This window comes from Xenopus laevis, chromosome 3L (genome assembly GCF_017654675.1).
Source record: "Xenopus laevis strain J_2021 chromosome 3L, Xenopus_laevis_v10.1, whole genome shotgun sequence".
Lineage (NCBI taxonomy): Eukaryota > Metazoa > Chordata > Amphibia > Anura > Pipidae > Xenopus > Xenopus laevis.
Genome location: NC_054375.1, coordinates 117,938,556 through 117,966,010, shown reverse-complemented (window position 1 = coordinate 117,966,010; position 27,455 = coordinate 117,938,556). Strand labels below are relative to the sequence as shown.

The 27,455-nt window shown below is 38.5% G+C and overlaps 1 protein-coding gene across 1 annotated transcript in view; it reads right to left on the bottom strand.

The window, feature by feature from the left end:
• The window catches only part of slco3a1.L (solute carrier organic anion transporter family member 3A1 L homeolog), a 178,351-nt gene that overhangs the window by 138,943 nt on the left and 11,953 nt on the right, over window positions 1-27,455 (bottom strand). The window contains exon 2 of the mRNA XM_018253240.2: window positions 4,824-5,289. Within this exon, the coding sequence (XP_018108729.1) occupies window positions 4,824-5,289 (466 nt within the window). The remainder of the gene's footprint in view (window positions 1-4,823; window positions 5,290-27,455) is intronic.

Below are 27,455 nucleotides of genomic sequence, written 5' to 3'. Positions count from 1 at the left end.
TAATGTGGCCCCTAATCACAGCCTTATGGGCTTCCCAAATCAAGGCCACAGAGTTAATAGATCCCTTATTCTGATTGAAATATTCTGTCAAGTGTTTCCCAATGACTTCCCTGGTGGCGGGGTCGTTGAGGAGTGTCTCGTTCAGCCTCCAGTGAGTCTGTTTTGGAATCACTGGAGGGATCGAAATAATCAAAGTAATGGGGGCATGGTCCGACCAAGAGATAGCCTGAATAGAAGCGATAGTGTGATATTTCAGGCAATTTTGTGAAACGAAAAAATAGTCCAGTCTCATTGAGGTCTGATGAGGAGAGGAATAAAAAGTGTATCTGCGGTCCCTAGGATTATTGATACGCCATGGGTCAAACAAAGCGTGTGATCTAAGAACTGCTCGAAACTGTTTAGCTTTCTGTGGAACCTGGGACGTACGTGACGGGTATGAGTCCCTATCCACCTTTTCCGAAAACACCAAATTAAAGTCCCCCCCTATTATCAAGATAGTGGAAGAGTATTTATCTGCTAAGGACAAAATTTTTCGTACAGTGTGAAGTTGTTTGTTATTGGGAACATAGACATTAAGAAGAGTTATCGATGTGCCAACGTAAGAGCCCTGCAGAAGCAAATAATGGCCAGAAGGATCAGCTATTTGTTTTGTTATTGTCAAAGGACAATCTTTATGTATCAGAGTAATAACACCTGCTTTTTTGTGAGGACCCGACGCCTGATAGGTCCTAGTGTATTGCGAGGAATTGAGCCTGTTATTATCAGATGCTTTAAAATGCGTTTCTTGGAGGAACGCCACATCTGCCTTAAATCTCCGTACTTCCTTCAGAGCCAAAGTTCGTTTTCTGGGACTATTTAGTCCCTTAACATTTAGAGAAAATAACCGGACCATTACGAGGTGTAGAGAAAGAGTGCTGCACTAATGGGCTCGTACGTTGGCATAAGTATACCTTGCATAGTAACATCAGCAAACAGGTGAACATTAAACAGAGTGAACCCCCCATCAAAACTTTTAGCTAACTTCAATAGGCCAAGATAAGATCCGTTTTGCCACCTTGTACAGCCGCCGAAGTTCCCTGAGGTTAAGGCTTGAATCAAGCTGAAAAGCACATTTCCAAAAATATCGATGCACCCACCAGAAATCAAAGAGTGCCAACATGGTGTCTGTACCATCCTGCCCTGAAAACCACCTGTACGGCCTATGTAGGCCCGTCGGCCTGGGGCAGCAAAGTGGGGTCGAGAAAAAAAAAACTTAGAGAAAAATACTTCAAAAATAATAGTCAACAGTATGAAACTCAAAATATGTACAAACATTTGTGTTACCGGAGCCTGGTAACCGGGGACACTATGGGTAAGCCTCATCCGAATACCAGTGTCGAGGAGAGCGTCTTAGGCAAACAGACAAAGGAACCACCAATAAAGGAAGCCGCCCCCCCACAGTCAAGGCATAATAGATTCCAGAAAAAACTGTAGATCGTATCCTGAACTTCTACGTATCAACCCACAAGATCAGTGGTACCGTATCCGCAAGCCCTTTCAGGTAGGCGAGCCCGATCTTGGCGATGGAGTAACTGGCGGACGGGGCTTGGAAGAACTTGACATTTCCCATTCCGGAGCCATTCTAGATGGTCATGTAACAGCGACGTCCTTTGATATCGGCAAGGCCGGTAGGCCTAGAGCAGAGAGGAACTTGTGGCTTTGTCGTAGATCAGAAAGGGTGTGTTGTTGTCCCTTAAGAGAGACAATTAGTTTGAAGGGAAACCCCCATCGGTAAGGAGTATTATGTGCTCGCAAATGCTGTGTGACAGGTCTAAAGTCCCTCCGTTTAGCCAATGTGATTGGGGATAAGTCATTGTAGATTTGTATTTTTGCCCCTTGAAACTCAACATGTGATGAGTTCCGCGTTTCCTGAAGGACTTTCTCCTTGCTCTCAAAGTAGTGACAGCAGACTACAATGTCTCTCGGGGCCGACTGACCAGGTTTCTTAGGACCCAACGCTCTGTGCGCCCTATCGAATCTCCAGGCTTCTACTGGCAAGTCTGGGCAAAGCGTAGAAAACAGAGCTCTAAGATATTGCCTAATATCCTTTGGCGGAATGCTTTCAGGAGCACCTCTGATACGTAGATTTTGTCTACGGTTTCTGTTTTCTAAATCTTCGCAGTGTGATTTAAGATTCGCCAACTCTTCCTGCAAAGTAAGCTGATCATCTTCCATGGTGTTATGTCTCACAATCAGATTGTCTGAAATAGTCTCCAATTTGTCCACACGCTGACCCAGTGAGTGCAGCTCCGTCTTAAACTCATGGACTGCGTCCTTAACTGCCCCTGCTATAACCACAGTCAGTGAATTATGTAGCGCTGAAAGCTGGTGCGCTAAAATTTCTGCTGTAACTGGCCTGGACGTATGAGCAGTTTCCTCCCTGTCAGAAGACTGTTCCATCCAGTTGTTCGGGGTGTGTGGGCGAGAGGGAGAATATGGGCCTACTGCATGGTCAAGCTCCAGGCCGCCATCTTTGGGCTGGAGCGGCCTATCTGTGGAGCCTTGGTTTTTGCATGATTTTTTAATAGACTTAAGGTATGAAGTTCTGGAAAACCCCAGGTCCCAAGCTTTCTGTATAACGGGTTCCATACATGTATTAACTACTATTTCACCCTGTAGGGATGGTCCATCTTTAGAGCAAAGTATTCCCTCTCATGAGGTCCATTTATTCTACCTTAAGGAGGAAGAAATGCCTCCTATTATAATCCTCTACCCCCCCAAAAAAACAACCACAAGAAAAATATAAGATATGTTGTATATGTTAAAGCAAGGGAAAGCTTTTTCTGGACAATCCTTGATTCATAAGTTATTAACAATAAAAAGAGTCCCAGCTAACAGCCATAAACTGCCACCAACAAAATACCATTATTGCCCAAAGTTACAGAGTTATTGTGCTGATGTACCAAGAATAGTGATGGGCAATTTTATTCGCCAGGCACGAATTCGCGGCGAATTTGCGCGATTCGCCACCATCGAATAAATTCGCGAAACGCCCGTGAAAATTTGGCCGAAAAATTCACTCGCGTCAAAAAAAAAATTCGCCGCGCCGAAAAAAAAGGACGCCGGCGTAAAAAACTAGACACCGGCGCCGTTTTGCGAATTTTTTGCCGTTTCGCGAATTTCACACGAAATTCGCAAATTTTCCGGCACAAATTCGCCCATAACTAACCAAGAAGTGACTGCTATACAGATAGGTGCAAGTTGCAGGACATCGACACCACACTGTACATTACACCCTAGACACAAGACAAAGCACCTATTGACAAAATCCCTACCACAACTGGCACATCCGTAACCTACAGTATCAGTGCACAAACGAGAGCATATATTATATGTTGTAGTATACGGCAATTCAGCACCCATCGCTGCACTCATATGTCATTTAGCACCTGTAAGTTATTTTAGAACATTTACATCATCCATGCATACACTTAAGAATGCTGAAAAGTGCCCAGGGGATGCTGGAACCCATATTTCAAAGCTCTAGGGGTGATAATGATCAGCTAGTGTGATGTTGATCTGCATAAATAAACATTACAGTTGTTTTATGTGCTGAAGTCTGTAGCCCTGACAACATGCAACATTATCAACTGGTGCATGCACGCATTTACTTTAAGGAAAAAGAAAAAACGCTGCATTTAACAAATGCATCACAGAGCTTGTATGTATATTGAAGACATTTATTCAGATTTTTTTTTTTTATTCATCAGGTGCAAAGAATGCAATTATGCTTCAGACAACTGAGACAGTGTCAAATATACTGGTATAGGGTGGGCCAGAGGCAGAAGAACAAGTCATGAGCAATGAAGAGAAGGCAACTGAATAAATAAGAAATAGCTGGTTTGCAAAGCACCAGCTGTTTTTAAAATACAACTTCTAGCATCTTCTCTCCCTCAAAAGGCAGTGGCGTGTAGAGTAATGGTGGAAGATAAAGGTAGTTTCCCTGTATGTGTATGTATATGTATATATATACATACATATTCATACTAAATGCATTGTTATTGATATCTTGTAAAATGTAGGCAATCTATATGAGGAATGGCTTAGACGCTAGACTACATCACAGGACTCAAACATAAGAAATGCCTGTTTACTTCCTATGTTTCCTTGGGCAAATCTACTGGGCCTCACATACTAAAACAACTGTTCCTCTATAGGCCACACAGAGCACTTTGCTGCATTGTAACCACAAGAATCCCTTCATTCTAACACCATTCCCCATTGCAGATATTTCTGTCTAGCCACAGCGCTGAAACAATCCAGCTACGTAACAACTTGGTGTCATGTATTCTTTCCAAAGGATATCACTACAGTATAGCCAGTACAGGAATGGGACCTGTTATCAAGAAAGCTTGGGACCTGTGGTTTTCCTGGATAACTGATCTTTCTGTAATTTGGATCTCCATACTAGAAAATCACGTAAACATTAAATAAACCCAATAGGCTGGTTTTACTTCCAATAAGGATAAATTATATCTTAGTTTGGATCGATTTCAAGGTACTGTTTTATTATCACAGAATAAATGGAAATAATTTTAAAACATTTGGATTATTTGGATACAATGGAGTCTATGGGAGATGGCCATTCCATAATTCGAAGCTTTCTGGGTAACAGGTTTCCAGATAACGGATCTCATATCTGTATTACATATAATATTACATTCCAGCACTCACTGGTTATCTGCAATTTCATGCCTGCTCAAAAATCCGCTGAAATAAAACAGCTTTATGGTTTATATATTAATAAAAATGGAATAGTGTGTGTTTTCTGGATCTTACCATACCTATGTAAAGGGAAGAGTCTTTCCTTCTAACATGGTCATCAATATAGGAAACTCCAAGGGGCTGTACAGGTGTAGCTCCAATCCCAAGTAGGACCTGGGCACCAATCAGAAGCAAGTACATCATGTTGGTGGTAGCTGTATTGCTGCAGATAATATCCGGGTCTGGAATTTCATCACTCACAGAACCATTGATGGCACAAATGTCTCTTCCTTCTGCGCCCCATCGGATCTCACCAGGTTCATATTTGTATTGATGGGTCAGAAATTCAGGCAGGGCTGAAAGAAGAGCTCCAAGGGCCATAATAATACCCCCACATCCTATCAACCGTGGTCTGTGTCCCTTGGCACCAAAATAACTAACAAACAGTATCAGAGCTAAATTTCCAATCTCAAAGCTGCTGGCGATGACCCCAACGTCTGCGCTCTGTAGGTTAAATCTCCGTTCCAGCGTTGTCAGCATACTGACCTGCAACGAAATAGCAGCATCTTAATTGAAAATGAATACTATATAAATTACATCAAAGGGAACTGTACCTTTAAATGAATAAAGACCCATTTCAAGAAGTCAGGGTTATGTAATAAAAGTCACTAAGTTTGCCCAGAAGCAGTAACTCATAGTAACCAATCAGCGGGTAGCATTTACTGGTCACCTGTTGAAAAGCAAACATTTTATTGGCTGCTATGGGTCACTGCTCCTGGGCAAACGTAGTGCCTTTTATTACACATGGGGTTAGAATGCTACTGCCTACATTATACTAAAGTTATTTGAAGTACAAGATTATAGTATGAATATAAAGCTGGCTAATGTTAGTGTAGTCTGATATATCTCTTAGAATAAATGACTTACATCCAGACTGCAGACAGAACCGTTGTATCTTCCAATCACAGAACTTTTGAAGAATAAGAGTATTGAATATTAGTTCATTATCTTAAATAATAGTCTTTAAAGACTAATAAATCAGCAAACGTATCGTAATTAGATGATGTAGGAGAATTACTTTTTAAATTATGATTATATAAGTTGGCATCTTTTTGAGGAGGCTAGGCCACAATTAATCTTTGGTATTTTGCACCTATGGTTGTAATATAATAAGGTGCATGACATGAGCAGCTCAAAATCAGTATTCATAATAACAGATGCTATAATGAAAATTCATAGTGAACAAGAGTTTGCATTGCAGACGTGTTTTCAGCATATTATGTATGAATGAAAACAAGTTCAGAAAGCTTACTGAAATTAATTCACTCCTCCATATTCAATGCCTTCTTATTTATTATGCCTGAGAACACAGGCAGCACAGAGGGGTAGGGAGAAACACATTATGCAGAGGTCTCTAATGCTTCAGTCGGCATTGCATTTAGGTCAGGTGACACCCTAGGCAGAAGTGACGTCACACGTCCCCCATTGTATGATGTAATTTCGAGTGATGTCACTCCCGCCCACACCAATTTACAATGAACCTGATGCTCCTCATCCTCCCAGCTCTGCCACTGGATTAACTCAAAAAGTTTCCAGCAGGGGCTGGGGGGATTTTTTTATTTTTCTTATAAAAAGTTTAATGTATCATATAGGCACCCAAGGGCTGTCATCCTAGGCACAGGGTTCTCATATATTAATACAGCCCTGTGCAGACAAAGCCTTACAATGAACGGGCAGGTCCACGATAAATTGTTCCTCTAAGCAACAGCCACAGTAATCATAAGCTCACAGAATAGTGTGACACCATTTCTTTACAAGAATATACCCTTCTTATAACAGGACACACACGTATTCCCAGTAGATATTTCTATTAACATATTTGATTGCACATTCCAACAGTCTGTAAAATGTGCAAATGTATTTCCCTGTGACACCAAAAGAGAAGCTGAAACTGCCAATTTCCTACTTTTCCAATAAAGATGAATATTTGCTTTTGGAACTATGCAGCAATAAAAGGCTGCAAAAACTAACCTTAACAGCTATTAATTTTATCATAATATCATAATGCACCATTGTATCCACTGTTTGAGAGCCAAGTATGTATTTTTATAGAAATAGAAATAATAGCGCAAGCATGTCACTCTTTGTTCATATTCCAGCTGAGCATTTAAGTTGCACATTAGGATGAAAGCTGCTGGTCCCCTGAGATTTAGTGTGCATGCTTCTTTCTGCATACTTACAGTACAAAGGAGGCATTCCCTTTCAGTTAGTCACAGTTCCCAAACCAGCCACAACTTTACAGCTATAAGTTGCTACATATGGCATCTGTCAGGCATTTAAACTGGCATATCTTTGGCAAAGCCTGTTTCAAGCCTTCTGCTCTGTTACAATTTTGAGATACCAGTTATAAATGTGTTTTCTATTTTTTCTATAAGCAGCATTTTCTTCAGAATATCGCATACAGTATGAATGGCATTACAATAAGGAATTGTCTGTTATTTTTCTAAAATCCAAAGTTCTCATATTTTATTTAAAAAAACCAAACTCTCATGCCCGATTTTAGCCTATTTGTTAATAAAAAAACTCGATTTAATCGGATCGCGGAAACCTGAATTCAACCTGAATTGCTTGAATTCTCCTGGCTTTTCACGAATTGCTTGAAATTTTCTGGCTTTTTGCTCCTGAAAGGCTCGCTTTTTTTGAGTTTTTGCCCAAAAAACCCTGAGAATCTCAGATTTTCTGGAGAAAACCCCTGAAGACCCCAATAACTAAAATTTGAGATAGGTGCCTCTCCTATTGACTTATACAGGACCTCGACAGGTCTGAGATGGCAGATTTTCAGATTCAGGCTTTTTGCACCATCCAGGCATAACAATTTGAGTTTACTAGTGAAAAAAACTTCAAATTTTTTGAGTTTTCAACATTCGGACTTCAATAAATAACCCCTTAATCCTCAATCAATACTGATCTGACAGTCATGTCTTGGCCGCCCCCCCCCGACAATGGGCACATGCAGTACAGTACAGTTTGCCTACGGAACATGTGTAAATGGTAAAAAAAAAAACAAGGGTACTCCCTTTAGCTTCATTGTCAGATTTTTAAGTCATTTTTTTAATATATATAAGCAGTCGTGGCCCTCCCCACTATAGCTGCTGTCCTATGCATGGCTCATGAGTGCTTATATATAAATACAAACCCTGACTAAGCAGGTGCTGTCATACATGTACTGTTTCCATGCAACCATTCAGGGCTTATTTGTCTGTATGACAGAAAACACCCAAAGTTTGACAATAAGGTTCATTTGTGATGGGTGAATAAATTCTCCAGGCACAAATTTGCGGCAAACTTGCGTGTTTCGCCACCGGCGAATAAATTCGCAAATCTCTCGCAAAAATTAGCCGGTGAAAATTCGCCTGCTGCAATTTCCGTTTTTCAAGTTTTTTTTTGTGAAAACGTTCGAAATGCTTGATTTTTTGGCGAAAAGGTTCGAATTGCTTGATTTTGCATGAAAATGTCAGAATTTAACAAATTTTTCGTGAAAACGTCCGAATTTCACAAATTTTCCGTGAACTTTCCGATTTCACGATTTTTCACAGCTTCGCTAATTTTGCAGGAAATTCACAGATTTTTCGGCGAAGCAAAGCGGGAGAGGTTCGCCCATCACTTAGGGGCAGATTTACTAAGGGTCAAATATCGAGGGTTAATTAACCCTCGATATTCGACTAGGAACTAAAATCGTTCGACTTCGAATATCGAAGTCGAACGATTTAGCGCTAATCCTACGATCGAAGGATTATTAGTTCGATCGAACGATTAAATCCTTCAAATCGAACGATTCGAAGGATTTTAATCGTTCGATCGAAGGAATATCCTTCGATCAAAAAAACACAGGCAAGCCTATGGGGACCTTCCCCATAGGCTAACATTGAGTTCGGTAGCTTTTAGCTGCCGAACTAGGGGGTCGAAGTTTTTCTTAAAGAGACAGTACTTCGATTATCGAATGATCGAATAGTCGAACGATTTTTAGTTAGAATCGTTCGATTCGTAGTCGAAGTCGTAGTCGAAGGTCGAAGTAGCCCATTCGATGGTCGAAGTAGCCAAAAAAACACTTTGAAATTCGAAGTTTTTTTAATTCGAATCCTTCACTCGAGCTTTGTAAATGTGCCCCTAAGGTTTATTACAATGCTTTTAAACGTTAAAGAAAAACAAATTACTTCCCTTCCGTGATTATTTTGGTGTTTTTAACAGTATTTCCAATTTTGGATTCGCTCTTTTTCTACATCATGCGGATCTTTATCTTTTAGGAATACAGTCTTAAAAATAATATGTTCTATTAATATTACAATGGTATAATTATATATTAATTAAGGCTTTAGACTGAGTAGCACCGTTACACTGAGGACCTGCAGTTCAGTAGCTTTAGGGAAGAACTCTCAGTACGGGGATTGTTCATTCAGTCTTATTTCTCTGGTACCAATTCCATCTAACGTCATATTAAATTTCAGTCAAAAAGGACTTCCAGAACTGCCATACGATAACGAATAACTATAAACGTAAGCAGAAAATGATAGATGGTGAAGGGCGCTAGTAAATGTGACATCTAGATTTGACAAAAAGACAGACTAAAAGACTGATATGATATAAAAACCCACTACACTAGTCTAATATCAGTACGTTTACTAGGTATACTTGTATTGTTATGGAATCTATTATCTGGAAACCCATCATCCAGAACACCATTAATTTGGATGAGGATAATTCTTCATTTTGGAACAATAGCACAAGTATGGTCTGAGTTAACTGCACTCCTGGCTCTGTTAAAGATCTTGTCTGAAAGTACAGTAATTATTTACAATGAAGGATTTTTAGCCATTACAATGGTGTTTTCTACATAAGAATATTGATATTAGCCTAACAGGGTCAGCAGATAAAAGTTTAATTTAATTAAATATCATTTTAGCTGGATACATCTAGTAAAAAAAAATCCAGAACCAATTAGAATTGTAGAAAAAATATACAACATACATATTAAACATAGGGACATTTGGGGATTAAATTAATTAATAGACTTAAAATGATATTAAGACATGTGATATTAAGACTGCTCAGTGAACCCAGACTGCTCAATGTCAGAGGTTGTGCAATTAAAAGTATTTATGATTGGAACATATTGCAGTGTCAAGGATACTTATAATAAGATCAGTTGGCTTATTAGATAAAGTCAAGTGGATCTGAAATTGCTGCTCAAGGTACTCCATCTGACATCATTAGAGGTAAATTAATATAAGGACCTGTTGACCTCTGCCGTAAAGATGATGCACGTGGGTCGCATTTCATCTAAAATATGTTCACAAAGATGTAACAAATGCATAATTATTAATTACTTCAAGAATTAAAGTTGTTATTTCAATTTATTTGTTAAATAGACAAATTACCATCCTTCATTGATATGGCACCAACATGTTCCACAGCGCCCAAAGTATATATCAAAATGAAAAATTGTATTCGTGCTCAAATATACTGAAAATCACTGGAAAGGCAGCAGAATTTGTTTTACCCATAAAGCCATTACATAGTTTTGGGGCCAATACATTTCATTAAGCCATACTGTAGTTTTGGGGCCATTTCATATTTTTGGGGCCATTACATTACGTCATTACATAGCTTTCGCACCAATCAAAATTCTGCCACAAGCACTATAATACAGTGATCCTATTGGCTAGTTTTGACTGTTTTTTTACAAGACTCAGAAACAGGTTTGTACCAAACTAAGACTCTAGTTCAGCAGATTCAGTACTAGATCCACCAAGATTTTTACAGTAATGATTTAGACAAATGCCCTATGCCTTATATAAACCCCAGTTTTTATTTATATGGCAATTTTTTTTCATGCTAATGGTAAAGAAGGGAACTCAACTGCTTCCTAAGTAGAAAACTCAGGTATGGGAGATGGCTTGGCTGTCCTTGCCAGTTACTACAGATTGCTGAGATCTGCACATTCTCCCATACAATATACACTTTGGGGCATATTTATTATTTTGTGTAAAAAAACAACGGGATAATACACCACACATACTCAGGTTTCGCAGTGTAAAAAATGATGTTAAAAAAACGATACAATTTTTACATTTTTTTTCCGCTGGAAACAATGTAAAATAACGGCGGCAAACCTGGCGTTCGCATGGCATAAAATTTACACACACCTTGATAAATTTGCCATTTATTAGTGATGGGCGAATTTGGGGCATTTCGCTTCGCCAGAAAATTCGCGAAACGGTGAAAAATTAGCGAAACGGCGCTGGCGTCTCTTTTTTTATGCCGGTGAATTTTCATGGTGGTTTCGCAAATGTATTCACGGGAATTCGCCTCAAATTCACGCCTGGTAAAAATATTTGCCCATCACTACCATTTATTTTACACAGCCATTTTTTCAGTGTATTTCGTGTTACACAGCATAATAAATATCCCCCTTTATATGATAAGCCCACTAAAAAAAAGAGTTTGTATAATGACCTGCTCTTTATCCCACTGCCAAACCAGCTGCAGCTGGGGGAAGGAGGAATTTGTTTATACAGAGAGCTTCTCACTGGTTTGCTGATTTTTTTTGATTGAGCTTGTAAGAGTCAGGAAACAGAATATGAATGTGATCATAATTCTCTGTTAAAAGTAAACAGTAGACAAAAAGTATGTTCAGCACAAGCCCATCCACTGAACATATGTTGAACAAGGGGCATTCTGCTCCTTTACTGGAGCAGAATGGTTTTGTTGTTAAACCACTCAAAGCTATTTGTAATTCCCTCAAAGAGCTGCTACCAGTATAATTATTTAAGTAGTCAAATTGACCAATAAGGTTTTAGAAAAGCCATCTCCAGATATCTTAATGGAGAACTATACCCCCCAATAGGAAAAGCCCCATCTACTGGACACCTTTTAAATTTTGGGGGAATAAAACATTTTTCAAGTTGATTATTCAAACTGTGAGAACCTTCTGTAATAGTAACATCTTGATTATTGTATTTATAGATCACCAGCAAGTTATGCAACATTTTAGTCAACAACCAGTACAAGCTCCTCCAGGACTTAGAGCCCAAGCTTCTCAATGCCCCCCAACAGAGGCATGCAATCCCACAAGGCATAGCATATATCTAAGAGCTAAAGCTAGCCATACACGTTTAGATTTTATTCGTTGTAGGACGGACGTTTGGATATCGATCATACATTGTAATGCAACGATCTAAACTAACATTCAGATTTAAATTGTAGGATTAAAGTCTGAAAAATAACAAATCGGACAATGTTTTGGCCATTACTCAACAGACAACAATTGTATGAAAGTTATGCCCCAGAAATTGTAAGGACATTAAAGGAAAACTATACCCCCCAAACAATGTAGGTCTCTATTAAAAGATACTGAGTAAAACCGCTCATGTGTAAAACCCTGCTTCATGTAAATGAACCATTATCATAATAATATACTTTTTTAGTAGTATGTGCCATTGGGTAATCATAAATAGAAAATTTCCATTTTAAAAAATAAGGGCCGCCCCCTGAGATCGTACGATTCACTGTGCACACATACAAACCACATGTAAGGTCACATGAGCCAATTAACAGACAGAGTTGTGTCTTTTGCTTCCTCACTTCTTCCTGTTACAGTTAGTGTTGTAGTATTTCTGGTCAGGTGATCTCTGAGGCAGCACAGATAGAGTCACGAAATGGTGGTTCAAGGCAAGAGATGTAAAAGGGCAATATTTATGTAAATATATATTCCAGTTTGGTAAGATTCTTTAATATGTCATTCAATTTGATATAAACTATCTGTTGCTTAAGTATTCATTTTGGGGGTATAGTTTTCCTTTAAGATATACAGATAGTTCATGATTATATAAATAAATGATGATGATGATTATTATAAATCCTGTATAGATAATTTTTAAATGCAAAATTTTTCATTCCTATTTGTATGGTACAAACTTTCGTATCACCGACCAGACAAACGTACATAAAGTTCCTCTGTGGGTGTGTGCATTTTGTTTATAGTGATGAGTGAGGTTTTGCCATGGAAAAAACACCCAAAGACTCCAATGGTTGCAAAAAAAAGTTGCACCATAAAAAAAAATTGTTGAGTGGTATGCGATTAAAAAACAAATTCACTGACGAAGACTTTTTGCCAGTTTGTAAATTTTACTCCAAAGTGAAACCGGACAGATAATGATTCGATCATCACTATACTTATATGTCACACGTCACCCAAGGATATCAACGGATACGCAATACGTGCAAAGATATTATCATTATCCAACAGAAATTTTGTAACGATTATTCAGAGGCCATACATACTGTAGTCCGAAAATCTTGCATGATTATATCGGCACATGTATGGTCGTTATGGCAATGTAAGCATGGTTGAGCATGCCGAGTCAGCAACTGATAAGGAAAACAGTTCAAAATATCAGGCAAACGAGAAGTCAAGGGGCATGTAACAATAAAGGCAGGTGGCAAGCAGCATTGATGAAAAAAGCACTCGAGGATCTAAACTGGAACAACAGAGAAGTCCCACCCAGGAACTTTAGTAACAGAGACCTACAGTACAAAGGACAATGAGCCTCTACCTAAATAAGTTTTACAAAGGCTAAAGAGAGGGAGGAGGGGGTGGAAAATAACATTCTACACCTGGCCACAACATAACAAAACAATGTACAGCTTTCCTAACACAGACGTATCATAATAAGCAAAGGCGTTAGGCCCCAGGCTCAAGTATTGTGGCTGTACAGTTGTTATCAGCAACGCTACTGTAATTCAAAGCACCATTTTAAAAAGTCTGTTCTGAAGAATGATAGTGTATTATAAGTGTTCTTTCAAGCCAGGAAACATAAGGCTGCCAATGCCCATATTTTATGATGAGCAATACTTTATAAGTAACGCTGAACTTTTCCTTTCATGACAACACTTTATAGTACTGTCAGGACAGGACATTTGCTTCAAAATCTTCCCATATCGAATACAATTATATGCCCTAAATGGCAGGGCAATAATTACAGTTAGTATATGTATACAGAAAACTAAAACATTGGCTAACCTTCTTAAATAGACTTTGTTTTTGAATTCTGTAACTGCATATATATATATATATATAATACACAAGACAAGAGCCATAAATATCCTGTAAATTATATCTTTATAAATGTATATATATATATATATATATATATATATATATATATATATATATATATATATATATATATATATATATATATATATATATATATATAGCTACACACAGTAATGCAGAGGGTGTGTTGTTTGTTTTAGGCTACTGGAAATTATTAGAATGTTGCCTTCTGCTTGGCAGGTTACCATAGTGAGTCATGCCATAAGTTTGTGATTGTTATCCGATTCCATATTAATCCCAGGAAATGTAACATTTACATGACTTATTTGATCACCTAACCTAGGCAATGTTTTATTGAAAGAACCTGATACGTGACTCCAGTATGATTATCCAAGTAAATAAAGCCAAAAAGAAACAAGTCTACTGTTTAACTTCATGTTGTAGCTCTACTGTACATGTCTTATGATAGAGCATTCCTTTGTGAATTAGCCAGTGACACAGACAATAAAAGCCATTTGAAATTTTAAGGACCTCTTCTTGCAGTCTCATAACATCAGGATAAGGTCCAACCAATTAAATGCCACAGATTCTTTATTCTCAACATAATAAATAGAAGAGATAATCAATGTAAAATAATGATATTAAGGAATGTAATGCATCATCACCCAACCATTTTTCCCACATCATTGATTCTGCATTACCAACCTTTTCTAGCAGTACAATGTGGCCAAATTAAGGGAACAGGCAGTAATTCCATATACAAGTATTGGATCCGTTATCTGGAAACCCATTTTAAATTCCATTATAATTAATCCAATTTTTTTTAGAAATTATTTCCTTTTTCTCTGTTATAATAAAACAGTATCTTGTACTTGATCCCAAAGAAGATATTATTAAACTAGTGGGAAAACAATCTTATTGGGAAAACCTCAGGTCCTGAGAATTCTGGTCTGGCCCCATACCTGTAATGTGATTCACTTACAAAACCTTTGACCAGGTATTTTTATTCATGGGTCAACAGATCATCTAACCTAACTTTAATAATAAATATTTTGCCGGCAATATCACTACTACCTATCTTTTTTATAACACACAAGAACAATGAATAAACTGTAAATTATATGTTTACAGGTGTCTATACCTATTAAATGTATCTGTTCCCCCATTCCAGCTTTTGATTGATCAAGCTCACACTCTGGATGCTCCCCCTGCTAAATACTGTGGCAATTGGCACTGGAGGCCCTTTCCGGGCGTGGGCAGCCATGACGGGGTACATACATGCAGGACTGGTCATGAGCATATTAAGCAAGTATTCTGAGCTTTCTGCACATGCACTTTTTCACCATCATGACCACCGGCACTGATAGTAGGTACCAAAGTGAAGACAACCAATGCTGGAGGATAATTGATCTTTCAGTTATTTGGATTTTCATACTTTAAGTTTGCTCAAAATCACTTAAACATTATATAAACCTAACAGGGTTGTTTTTGCATCAAATAAGGATTAATTATATATTAGTTTGGATCAAATACAATGTACTCTCTTATTAGAGAAAAAGGAATTGATTAGAAAACTATATGAGACTCTATAGGGCAAATTCACTAACCTGCGGAGTTGCGCTAGCGCAGGCTTCGCCACTAATTCACAAAAATCCGAAGTTGCGCTCAGGGAGGCGAAAGGTAGCGAAGTTGCGCTAGCGTTAATTCGTCAAGGAAAGCGCAGTTACGCTATTGATGCCTAATTTGCATACGGCACCAAGTTAAAGTACAATGGACGTATATGTAGCAGCAAATACATTACACTACACAAGCCTGGGAAAGTTTCATAAAATAAAATAGAGGTGTTATATTGCCCTACATATGTGGCCACTGTATAGTTTAGGTGCCATATGTTAGGAAATGTAGGAGGGAAGGAGGGTACCTCCAAAAAAATTTACGATCTTTTTCAGCCTATCACCCTTAAAAAAGGAAAAGACGCTGGCGTTTTTTGGGAAAAAATTTCAACTTTTTTTGAAGCAATCCCTATCTACTCTATTGCACTTCGCCTGGTCCGAGGTGGTGAAGGCAAGTCTGGCACAAGAGGTAACGTTCAGTAAAATGCACAATTTAGTGAATTAGCGTAGTTACGTCCCTTCGCCATAGCGCAACTTTGCCTGGCGTAAGGGTGCAAAGTAGCGCTAGAGTAGGTCCACTTCGCTAGCGAATTTATACCAGCACCCGTTAGTAAATCTGCGAAGTAACGAAATGATATCATGCTGGTGAATTTGCGCTAGCGTTAGGCGATTCGCACTTTAGTGAATTCGCCCATATATGAGATAGCCTTCTTGAATTTTGAAGATTTCCATATAATGGATCCCATATCTGCAGTACTACAATTCTAGAGTGCATACTCTGGCAGTCCACAACTGCAGAGGGCAAACACATTTTTAGAGATAGGCGCCCTTTAAATGGAAATACAACGGCTCAGTGATGTCACAAGGTAAATGGCCCATTGAAATGTTTTTAAAAGTCCTTTACATGGCCATGGACTCGGCAAGACTTCTAATATACTTTTTTTATTTTACAATACATGGTACATTACTCCTTTTACAATTCAGCGTGTTTTTTAAACTGGAAAACAAAAGGAATCTATTTGAAGGTTTATTGGGTTACCTGGATTCTGGGATCTAACAGTTTGCCTTCATGAATAAGGATTCAATCAACACTATATTATAATGCCCTCACTAGAGTATGAGGAATGTAATACATCACACACCCAACCATTTGTCCCCCATATCATTGATTCTGCATGACCAAGCATTATGTGGCCAAATTAACGCTGCTCACCCCTTAACCTTGAAGGAACTGCCCCTGTGTTAGGAGTCTCTGTGATAAGAAGGGTTAATGGAAGACACGCTCCCTGCAATAATTCACAATGAAGCAGCTGCTCTGTATCAGTTGCTTACATTTATGCCCTATAATGGTTATTTGCATTATAGTTTGTAACAGATTTGCTTGGAATTGTTTTGTTTCAATAATGACACATAGATCCTCACAAGAGAATTGTGTTATTTTAATACATTGCGCCTTCTGTCATGTCCCCTGACCAGCAGAAACAAAGCAGAGGCGGCCATCTGTCCAGAGACGACTAGAAACCTGTCGATGGTAGGAGGTTACAAAATAGGCTGTAATGATGGAGTGGCACTTCCAAAACCTCGCAATATAACAAGTGTGACGTGATTCCACCACTGCTCTCTGACAGACTTTTTGGCCAGTGACATATGTGCAGCTAGCAGGATCAAATCCCACTCATACTCTGGGTTGTCTACGGCTGTACACTGAATAGGGACATACTTGATATCTTCACTCTTTCAATACCATCTTGTGACGAAATAAAAGACTTTGTTGTGTCAGCTAATTGCTTATATTTGTACTGTTACACTTCTTATTACAAAGCAGCTTACAGTGCAATACATTTTTACATCTGGGCAACTTGAATGGCATATATGAAGCGGATCATTCCCACATCTGCCTTATTAACAACCATGAATTAATGGCCACCCAAAGAGAGATCCATTCAAAATAAAATTCTTCAGTTGGTTACATACTTTTACTTTAACCTTGCACGTCATTTGTTTTCTCTCCCTTTAGCTTGTAAGCTCTTGCAGGCAGGGTTCTCATTAACAAATGTACTGGTTTCTGAAGCAGGTTGGTTGTTATATATCAGGGATCCCCAACCTTTTTCACCTGTGAGCCACATTCAAATGTAAATAAGGGTTGGGGAGCAACATAAGCATGAATATAGTTCCCGAGGATGCCAGTGAAGGGCTGTGATTGGCTATTTGGTAGCCCCTATGTGGACTGGTAGCCTTCAGGAGGCTCTGTTTGGTAGTACACCTGGTTTTCATGCAACCAAAACTTGCCTCCAAACCTGGAATTTAAAAATAAGCACCTGCTTTGAAGCCAATGAGAGCAACATCCAAGGGGTTGGGGAGCAACATGTGGCTCACAAGCTACTGGTTGGGGACCACTGTTATATGTGTACCCTTATCTACAGAGCTGCAGAATATTTTGGGTCTACATAAATGAATTGTATAATAACAATAAGGACCCCAGTGACTTTGGTAATGTAACTACAACTATGGGACCTGTTATCCAAAATGTTCGGGACAAGGGGTTTTCAAGATGAGATCTTTCTGTACTGTGGGTCTTCATACTTTACGTCTACTAAAATAATCTTATCATTACATAAACCCAATAGTCTACTAAAATAATTTTAAATTTAATTAAACCCAATTGGATTGTTTTGCTTCCAATAAGGATTAATTATATCTTAGTTAGGATCAATTTCAATGTACTGTTGTATTACTACAATTTTTTAAAATTATTTTGTTATAATGGAGTCTATCAGAGATGGCCTTTCTCTAATTTGGAGCTGTCTGGATAATGGGTTTCCAGATCCCATACCTGTATATTTGTGTGCAACCATTCCCTATAACAGTAAACACTGTTTACCAGCACTGGGCAAATTTGCACCTGGTTAGTAATATATGCATAATACATTTCCCTGATTTTACATTATCCTGGATTTTACACCATATTTTCTGGTCCCTTGAAAAACATAAAATGGGGGTTCCATTGTACTTTTAATCTTGTATTTTTCTTTTTGTGCTCTGTTGTCAGATGCTGAGTTATTTAGCATGAGTAAATGCAAACTCAGAAAGACACAAAGCCCATTTAAGGAGTCCTCAAATTCGCATAGAGCAAAACTTTGTGAATAAAAATTCACCTCGCAATGCAATATTCTTTGTTAGGCTTTTATTGCAGTGTGAATCTTAATTGCACATTGTGAACCTTTAACGCCTGCTCTGGAGTTTCATGAAATATTTTGTCACAGAAAACAATTTCCGATTGCGATATTTTATTGCTTACACTGGGCACTATCGCAAACTATAAAATTCACAATCGCTATCCTACTGTCATGAGGGGTAAAGTGTTCCCAGAGACAATATGTTTCAAATTGCGAACATTTATTCGCATTGCGAACAAATTGCAAATGATTTTTGGATTAGGACCAATATTATATTCCTCCCCTTAGACTATTAATTATAGCATCCTGTATATATTACTTTCACTTTAGTCCCCTCTTATCATTTATTCCAGACACTGCTGGCGTGTTGTTTTTTTGGGGGTTTTGCTTGTTTTTGATAGATTTAACTCATACATCCAGGCGAGTAATTAGGGAAGTGGCTATTGCTGCTGCTAGTGAGAGCACTAGTCAAAAACACTGGGCCAGATTCAGTTCAGTGAGAAAAAGTTATCCCACGGTTTATCACGTAAAAACTGATGGACAAAATTCAACAAGGAAAAAAAAATGTTTTTTTCTCCTAATTCAGTTCCAATGTTTTCCCATAGTCTTTAACAGTTTTCACGCGATAAACACTGAGATATGTTTTTTTCTGAACTGAATTGTATCTCAAATTGAATCTCATCCATTAGTTTTCAAACAGTAAACCTTTTCTTACTTTAATCTGGGCCATTCTGTTAACAAGAGTTTTACAGGGTCTATGCCTGTCATTTGGCTTATATTTCATTGCAAATACATATTAGTAATGACACAGAATCAAGCACCTTTCACAAAATCAGACTCCCTACATCTCTGAACTCATCTCTATATACTCACCCAACCGCTTTCTACGCTCCTCTACTGACCTGCTACTCAAATCTTCTCTCATTACCTCCTCACACAATCGCATTCAAGACTTTGGAAGGGCTGCACCCCTCCTCTGGAATTCTCTCCCACCGTCTTTCCAACTTCCTCCCAACCTTTCTGCTTTCAAGAAATCTCTTAAAACGCACTTATTTCGAGATGCCTACCCTCACTCTGCTTAACTACCAAATGCAATACCACATACAATACCACATCTCTCACCCACTCTGTTCTGATCTGATCTTGCCCACTCCAACACCTTGTGTCTTATTCCCTTCCCTTTAGATTGTAAGCTCTTTTTGCACATGGCCTTCCTCACCTTTTGTACTGGTATTGGTTGTGATGTTTATAACTCCATATGTTCTATGTTTGTACAGTAATTCATGTGGTTTAGTTGTATAAGCACATTTACTTTACAGCACTGCGAAATATGTTGGCATTCTGTAAATACATGTTATTATTAATAATAATAATAATAATAATAATAATAAGTGATGGGCGAATTTGGGGCGTTTCACAGAATATTCACGAATTTCCGGCAAAATTCGTGAAACGGCAAAGATTCGGAAAAAAAAAATTTGCTGGCAAATTTTTGCGGTGGCAAATCGCGGGAATTCACCGTTAATTTGCGCCTGGTGAATAAATTCGCTCATCATTAATAATAATAATAAACTTGATGAAATTAAACAATCATCAATATAATGCATTTCAGCAATTGGTCAGAATCAGCTTTCTCACTTTATTGAGTTGGGGTGATTTTCTGGGGTCTGTGGGGCATTTTAAGTATGAATTTATGAATTTTGTGTTTAAATATATCAACCTTTTTAATTGTATTTAATAAATTCTGCATTGAATTCAAATGTATTTATTTAACATCACTCTATACAAAGAATTCAGACAAATAAGTAGGGATGCACCGAAGCCACTATTTTGGATTCGGCTGAACCCCCAAATCCTTTGCGAAAGATTCGGCCGAATACTGAACTAAAACCGAATCCTAATTTGCCTAATCCCTCCCTCTAATTTGCATCCTTGCAAAGAAGACATGCTGATGTTGTTGAACTACAACTTACTACTGCCAAAGATGTAAAAGAATGGAGTTGGATGCCAGGGGTTCTTTGCAAAACAGTAGAACAGCCTTTATTTCAATACAAAGCCCAACAGTGTTATCATACTCACACATGTAGTAGTCAAAGTAAATCTCTAAGTACATTCACAGGTGTAGCGGAGACAGCATATAAAGACACCACACTAGAAATAGCCAGGGGAGTTGGGACTCTTTACCAAGAGCCTCTTATTTAATTACATTTCAGAAATCTTGTGCAAATTTACTTGCATGCAAATATTCGCTTTAGAAGGCTCTGCCACACTCCAGCAGACGTTATTTCACAGTAAATACACATATTTATCAAAATGCAAAACTTCATCTCGGCAATTGAACACTGGCGTACTTTTGCCTGTAAAAATTTGCCAGTGTGAAAGTTTTCAATAGTGTTACTTTCTTACTAGCAATAAAATTACTATGCTTACATCAATTTAAATATGGCGGGTACATACAAGTCATATATATGTATTTATTAGTGATGTTGGTGAAATTGCTGGAAGTGGCCACTTATTATTAAAAATGTCCAAGGAAGCAAAATAAAGACAATAGAGATCCTCTATTGTCATAGACATGAGCCCACCCTAAAACAAATGCAGCATAAGCTTCAAATGGTTAAAAAAAAGTGTAAACCACATATATTTAACTGTTACAAATTGTAAACATAATCCCGCATTAAAATATGAAAAACGCCAGCCTTTTGACTTTTTTATGATTTTTTTTTTTTAGAATAAAGTATATGATGTCACTGAAATAATAAATAGAATGAAGCTTCATCTTCTCAATTCCTCAGATGGAACCTGTCGAAACAGACTCTGGCGAAAAGGGTAAAGTATTGGAAAGTTCGCACTTTGCAGATTAACATTTTTGCCTGGGCGAAATTTTTTCTGCCGAAATGTCGCAACACTTCTCTTGCACTGAGCTTGTTCGCTAGCGAATTATCCTTTTCTCTGTTTAGTAAACTGGTGATGTCCCTGTGAATGTTGTTTTGGCAAATTTTTGCTAAAAAAAAAACTGCCACTTCGACCTTTAGTAAATTTTACCCTTTTTATCTTTTTCTGGATTTTCAGTGCAGCAGATCAAAGAGAAAGTCGGGACATTTCACTTACAATCTGGGACTGCGGGCTAAACTGTCAAAATCTTGACTGTCTCATGAAAAGCCAGGGAAAGTTGGGAGGTATGCAACAGGGAGGTATGGTCCTGCTGGGGTAAAACATGCTGTGCATTACATTGCTGATATTCAAGTTGGAAATGACTGGGTGGGCAGAGGTAGACTCCAAAATCTGTCCTACAAGATGGGTAACACAAATAACTGATTTCAAATGAAAAAATCAGGAAAAAAAAACGATGGCCCACATGAAAAGGAACAGTAGTAGTTGAACAGAGATTAGCAGCAGAAAACATTTGGCTGAGATAGAGCAGGCATAAAGCCTGGACACGTAGCCTTGGTTCATTTTCTCATGTTTTCTCAGCTAATCCTCCAAACGTCTCCAAAGCTACAAAAAAAAAATGATAATGCCTTTGTGAAGGAAAATAATTACTCAACACCTTGTTCTCAATTGGAATGAAATGGGTATAAAGAATGCTGTCCCAAGATTTTGCTTTTATTAGTCTTCTTCATGGTGAGTGACACCTAGCAGTAGACTTAAAGGAGAACTAAACCTTAAAAATTAATATGGCCAAAAAAGCCATATTACTGCACTTATTGGACCTGCCTAAACTTTCAGCATCTCAATGGCAGCAATGATCCAGGACTTCAAACTTGTCACAGGGGGTCACCATCGTGGTGCAATATGTTGGCGCTCTAAAAATACATAATAATAATCTTGGAAAGTATCTGAGACACTCACAGGAGTGAGCAGTGAGGACCCAGGTCGGATGGCTGAGGAGGGAGGAGCAGGACCTGAGAAGGGAGGAGCGAGGTGTGACGTCTGCTTTGAGGAGGGGTGAGTGGAAAAGCAGGCGACGTTGCATTCCTCTAGCATAGGATATTGCATACAGGAGATGGATTTCCCCTGACGATGTCCTAATATGCGTTTATAATATGTACCAGCCTAAAGTTGCAGCTTCTCAATAGCAGCAATGATCCAGGACTTCAAACTTGTCACAGGGGGTCACCATCTTCGAAAGTGTCTGTTGCTCAGTGTGCTCTGAGCAGCTGTTGAGAAGCTTAGCTTAGGGGTCTTCACAAATTATCAAGCAGAACATGAGGTTTGTCTGTAATATAAGATGATGCTACAGGGCTGAATATTAAATTCTGATGCTGGTTGCACTGGTTTCTGTTGTTATGTAGTAATTATCTGTATTCATTACTAATCAGCCTTATATTGTGACATTTATATAATATATATTCAGTATATTTTAGGCTGGTCTCTAAGCTCAGTAAGTGACAGCAGCACAGAGCATGTGCAGTGAATCAGCAGAAAAGAAGATGGGGAGCTACTGGGGCATCTTTGGAGACACAGATCTTTACTGCTAACGGGTTATGGTTGTCTTGGGCTGGTACAGAAACCCAAAACATAATGTACAATATTTCTACTTACTTCTTTAGTTAAGCTTTAGTTCTTCTTTAAAGATGAAACCTCAGTGAAATGTGGGCTATGATTACACATTGCACCACAAAGATTTCACACACCTGTTTTCGGAATCCTGCCCAGGTTCTTAGAGCTCCGTCAATGGAAATATATATATATAATAATATATATATACATAATACCTTCACTTGTATGATACTTTTACTTAACATTTCTACACACTTTCAGTAATGCATTTGTTCAATTAATAGTATGTTATTCTCCTAAAGATTCTGATAGCAAGTGAGTACAACTGTGTACTACGCTATTGGAATACTTTGGATACAGATCCACGGGACTTGGCAGCTAAGTGGCATCATTTAGAGCGATCCTACAAGCCCCAGTGGAATCACAATTTAGCTGCCCCAGCTGAACCTATATAAGGAGAACGCATACACACATGTTTAAGGTTCTGGTTGCCATTGCAGTTTTTATGCACTGTCAGGTTTGATCTTCCTCGCCCTCATCTCTTTAATCCAGTGTAGTCTGTTTCTTGAGTGGGTTCCAGTAATATTAATAATGAGACTTCCCTGCAAAGAGACACCATCTGTGTTATGAAATGATGACAATGTGGCTAAGCCGCAGATTTAATTAATCAATGAATCAGCAGACATATGTGAAGCAGTTACCAAACATATCCTTGGGCAGACACACTGAAATCAGTTGTATTCTCTTCAGTATGTTTGCCTAGCCTCAGAATCCCCCAGATTTTGCTTTCCTACACACAGCTCTCAGGGAATGTAGTTGTGATTTTTGATGTACTTCCTAATTAATGATACAAATTTGTTAATTAAACTCTAAATACCATAAAACATCTGAACATAATAATGACCCTAGTTATTGTATAGTGAATAAAGTACACCCCTCTTGTAAAATATAAGGATATTATACTTTACCAAGGCGTTACATGACCATGTAAAAACACAAGGCCAAAGGCTGAGTATGTTTATAGAGGTCATGGATCTCCATGTGACTTCTAATAGTGACTTCTAATAGCCTCATATTTTGCAACAGGGGGTGCTTTATTTACAACAATACACAAGTTTCAGTGAGTCATGTAACAGAAATGACAACACTAAGCTCCGTTTATAAGGATATCATTTACAGGATATTCATGTGTATTTGTGTATTATAATGTAATAAATTGCAACTTTAGGCTTTTTGCAGCCAGGCAAGCCTTCCTCCTACTTGGATACAGTATCAATCGAATTCCTTCCAACTGAAAGACTGGCATAAACAGTGTGCAAGACGGCACAGGTACAACCATGGGCGAGAAGGATGGAGATGGGCCTGTGGGATTATATTTAGGATGCTGGGCACATGTCATGGCAATCACCATTGAAGTTTCTTCTTCATGTTAGTTTACTGCATGCTACCTATACTGCTCAAGCTAGGGCCCTCTATTCAAATGTGCCATTCTCTAACCTTTGTTAGTTAATGCATGCAAAGTTCTTGATTTGCTATTATAGTATTGTAAGCCCAGCCTAACTTACTAGCACTATATAAGTAAACAACATAAGTACAACTACAACATTCATTAGGAAGGATCAAGCCTAGGCAGCAATTACTGCAAAGTGAGTTTATTTACACAACATGTTTCGGGGTTTTTTTAACATATGATAAAGGGTTTGACACTGGAAACGTATAAATCAAAGCACTTTGCAGTAATTGCTGCCCGGGCTTGATCCTTCCTAATGAATGTTATAGTTGTACTAATAAAGTCTGGACGGTACGTGGAAGGGAAAGCCTTGCTTAAAGGTACAGCTATGTATGGGCAATAATCGTTGAAGTAACATCAGTGCCAACCGAAGCACCAGGTGAATTAACAGAAATGGGAAGTGACTGGAAAGCTGTTCATACAATGTACTCAATGTACTGAATGTTGGCAGTAACCTTACTCATTTTATCCTTCTCAAATAAATAAACTTGTGATAAATGCATGTTCCTTGAACAAGTAGTCATGTACATATGACATTGTCCGGTCTTGGGAAACAACCTACAGTATACAAGACTATGCCTGTCCCAAGCTAGTAAAATGAGTCAAGCAGTGATCTGAAATAAGGATGTGCAGCTGGAGGTCCTTGGGCCAGATGTAACCATCCAAGACATTTTAATAACACCCCAGCATGCCCTAGCAGGGTTTTTTTGTGTTTAGCCCATTGCATGGAAACTCATAGCCATTTCTAGCCTAATTCTCTAGTTAAGCTTTAGTTCTGCTTTAAGGTATGAATATCCAAATTATGGAAAGATCCCTTACCTGGAAAACCACAGGTCTCGAACATTCTGAATTACAGGTCCCATAGATGTATATACATATGAATGTAGCAGGCCACAAATGACTGCTGCAGCCAGAAGCATCAGCAGCAGTGATTTAGTAAGGATTTATATTTTGGCACAGCTCCTGGCTACCTCTTTAGCACATAAACATTTACCGTATTACAGCTGCACTGAACATTTCACTGGGTCAGCAAAGGCAGTTTTAGAGAAGCATTGACTTTAACACAGCATATAGATTTTTACAAACCCATCTCACTCTTGAAGACCGAGTTTTCATTATCCTGTAAAAGTGCAGATGTCGCTAAGCCCCTAACATATCACCTGGGGAGCTACAGAAATTAGTGATGCACTTGGAGTTACAACAAATACAAAACGCTCACTCTATATTCTGTCTCATAGTAAACCAACCCCAAAGCCTTAACTGAATGTTAAAAAATGAATATATGACAATGCCACGGCTGTTTAGTACAACCACTCTAGCAAAACTGAGTCGTCTTCATTTACCCATTTCAATAAATGAAAATGGTTTGCTTGGATTATAATAGCACATCAAGCAGTAGATGATACAGTGTGGGTTAATGCACCCTTAAATATTAAATTGAAAGGACAGCAGGAGTCACCGGCATTTAAGGCTTAAGGCTGCTCAGTTTAGCCTTGAACAATAGCCGCTTGTTTTTACCCTCTCTTCTGCAACCTTGTGTGACTTCAGACCAGAGAGAGCAAATGTGCCTTTTCATGGCATCCATTTAATTCAGACAAACAAAGGAAATTAAGAGAGACGGAACATATAAAACATATTTCCGATGTTTCCTTCTGTAGCAAGTTAGCCTTTCTATTACATATTCATCATTTTTCAACTATAAAGGACCCCCAGTACTTTTATGTTTCCATAAAGGCCCTGAGTCTGAGATCCCTGACATCAAGAGAATATAACTAGACTAACATCATTTAGGTGAATCTGATTTTTTTCTACTAAGCCACAAAAATGAAACACAAGACGTATAGGAGTTTACCAATTCATTATTGTTCAACACTTATTTATGATTTTACTTACCACCCCCCCACTTTCACCTGATTGCATATTCCCCAACATTTGAAAATCAGAAAGAGGGACAAAAAAATGTGCTGGGTGTAGTGGGGCAACCATTTTGACCACACCCATTTTGTGGCCACACCCTCTAAATATCATGTCCATTTAGATTCGTCAGGTTATGGAAAGTTTGAACAAATTTCTGGGAGTTTTAGGGTCATGTTTTATGTGTTATTACAGTTTTGCTAATGAAGGTGAATTGCCCTTTAAAGGGAAATCAACCGTAAAGTAAAAAAAAAAACCTACCCCCCTACATTACATAAACCCCCCTCCCTCCTCTCCCCCCCCAGCCTAGCTGCTACCCCGGGCAAATGCCCCTAACTCTTTACTTACCCCTTGGTGCAGATTCTGTCCAGCAGAGTTCATGGCAGCCATATTCTTCTCTTCGGTAATCTTCTGGGAGTGCCATATCGGTGCATGCACAGTTGGAGCAATTTTCTGTTTCGCGACAACTGCGCATGCACCGAAAATCACGACAATTGCCGAAAGGGCTGCTCTCAAGATTACCGAAGAGCAGAAGATGGCTGCCGTGAACTCCGCTGGACAGAAGAGTTAGTAAAGAGTTAGGGGCATTTGCCAGGGGTAGCAGCTAGGCTGGGGGAGGAGGGAAGGGGGGTAGAGTTTTTTTACTTTAGGATTGAATTCTCCTTTAAGCTGTAAGTATTAGTTCTGCCAAGAGACCTGCTTACCTTAACTAGCTACAACTGTATCTTTGCTTATCTTAAATGGTTACATATGTATCTAAATGCAGGTGCTGAGTATTTTGGACTCTGCCAAAAAGCCTCTTATTTCGTTTCAGAAACCTTGCATCTTTTTATGGAGTCACTGCAGGAGATCACAGAGAAACGTGGGAATTGGAGGTATGC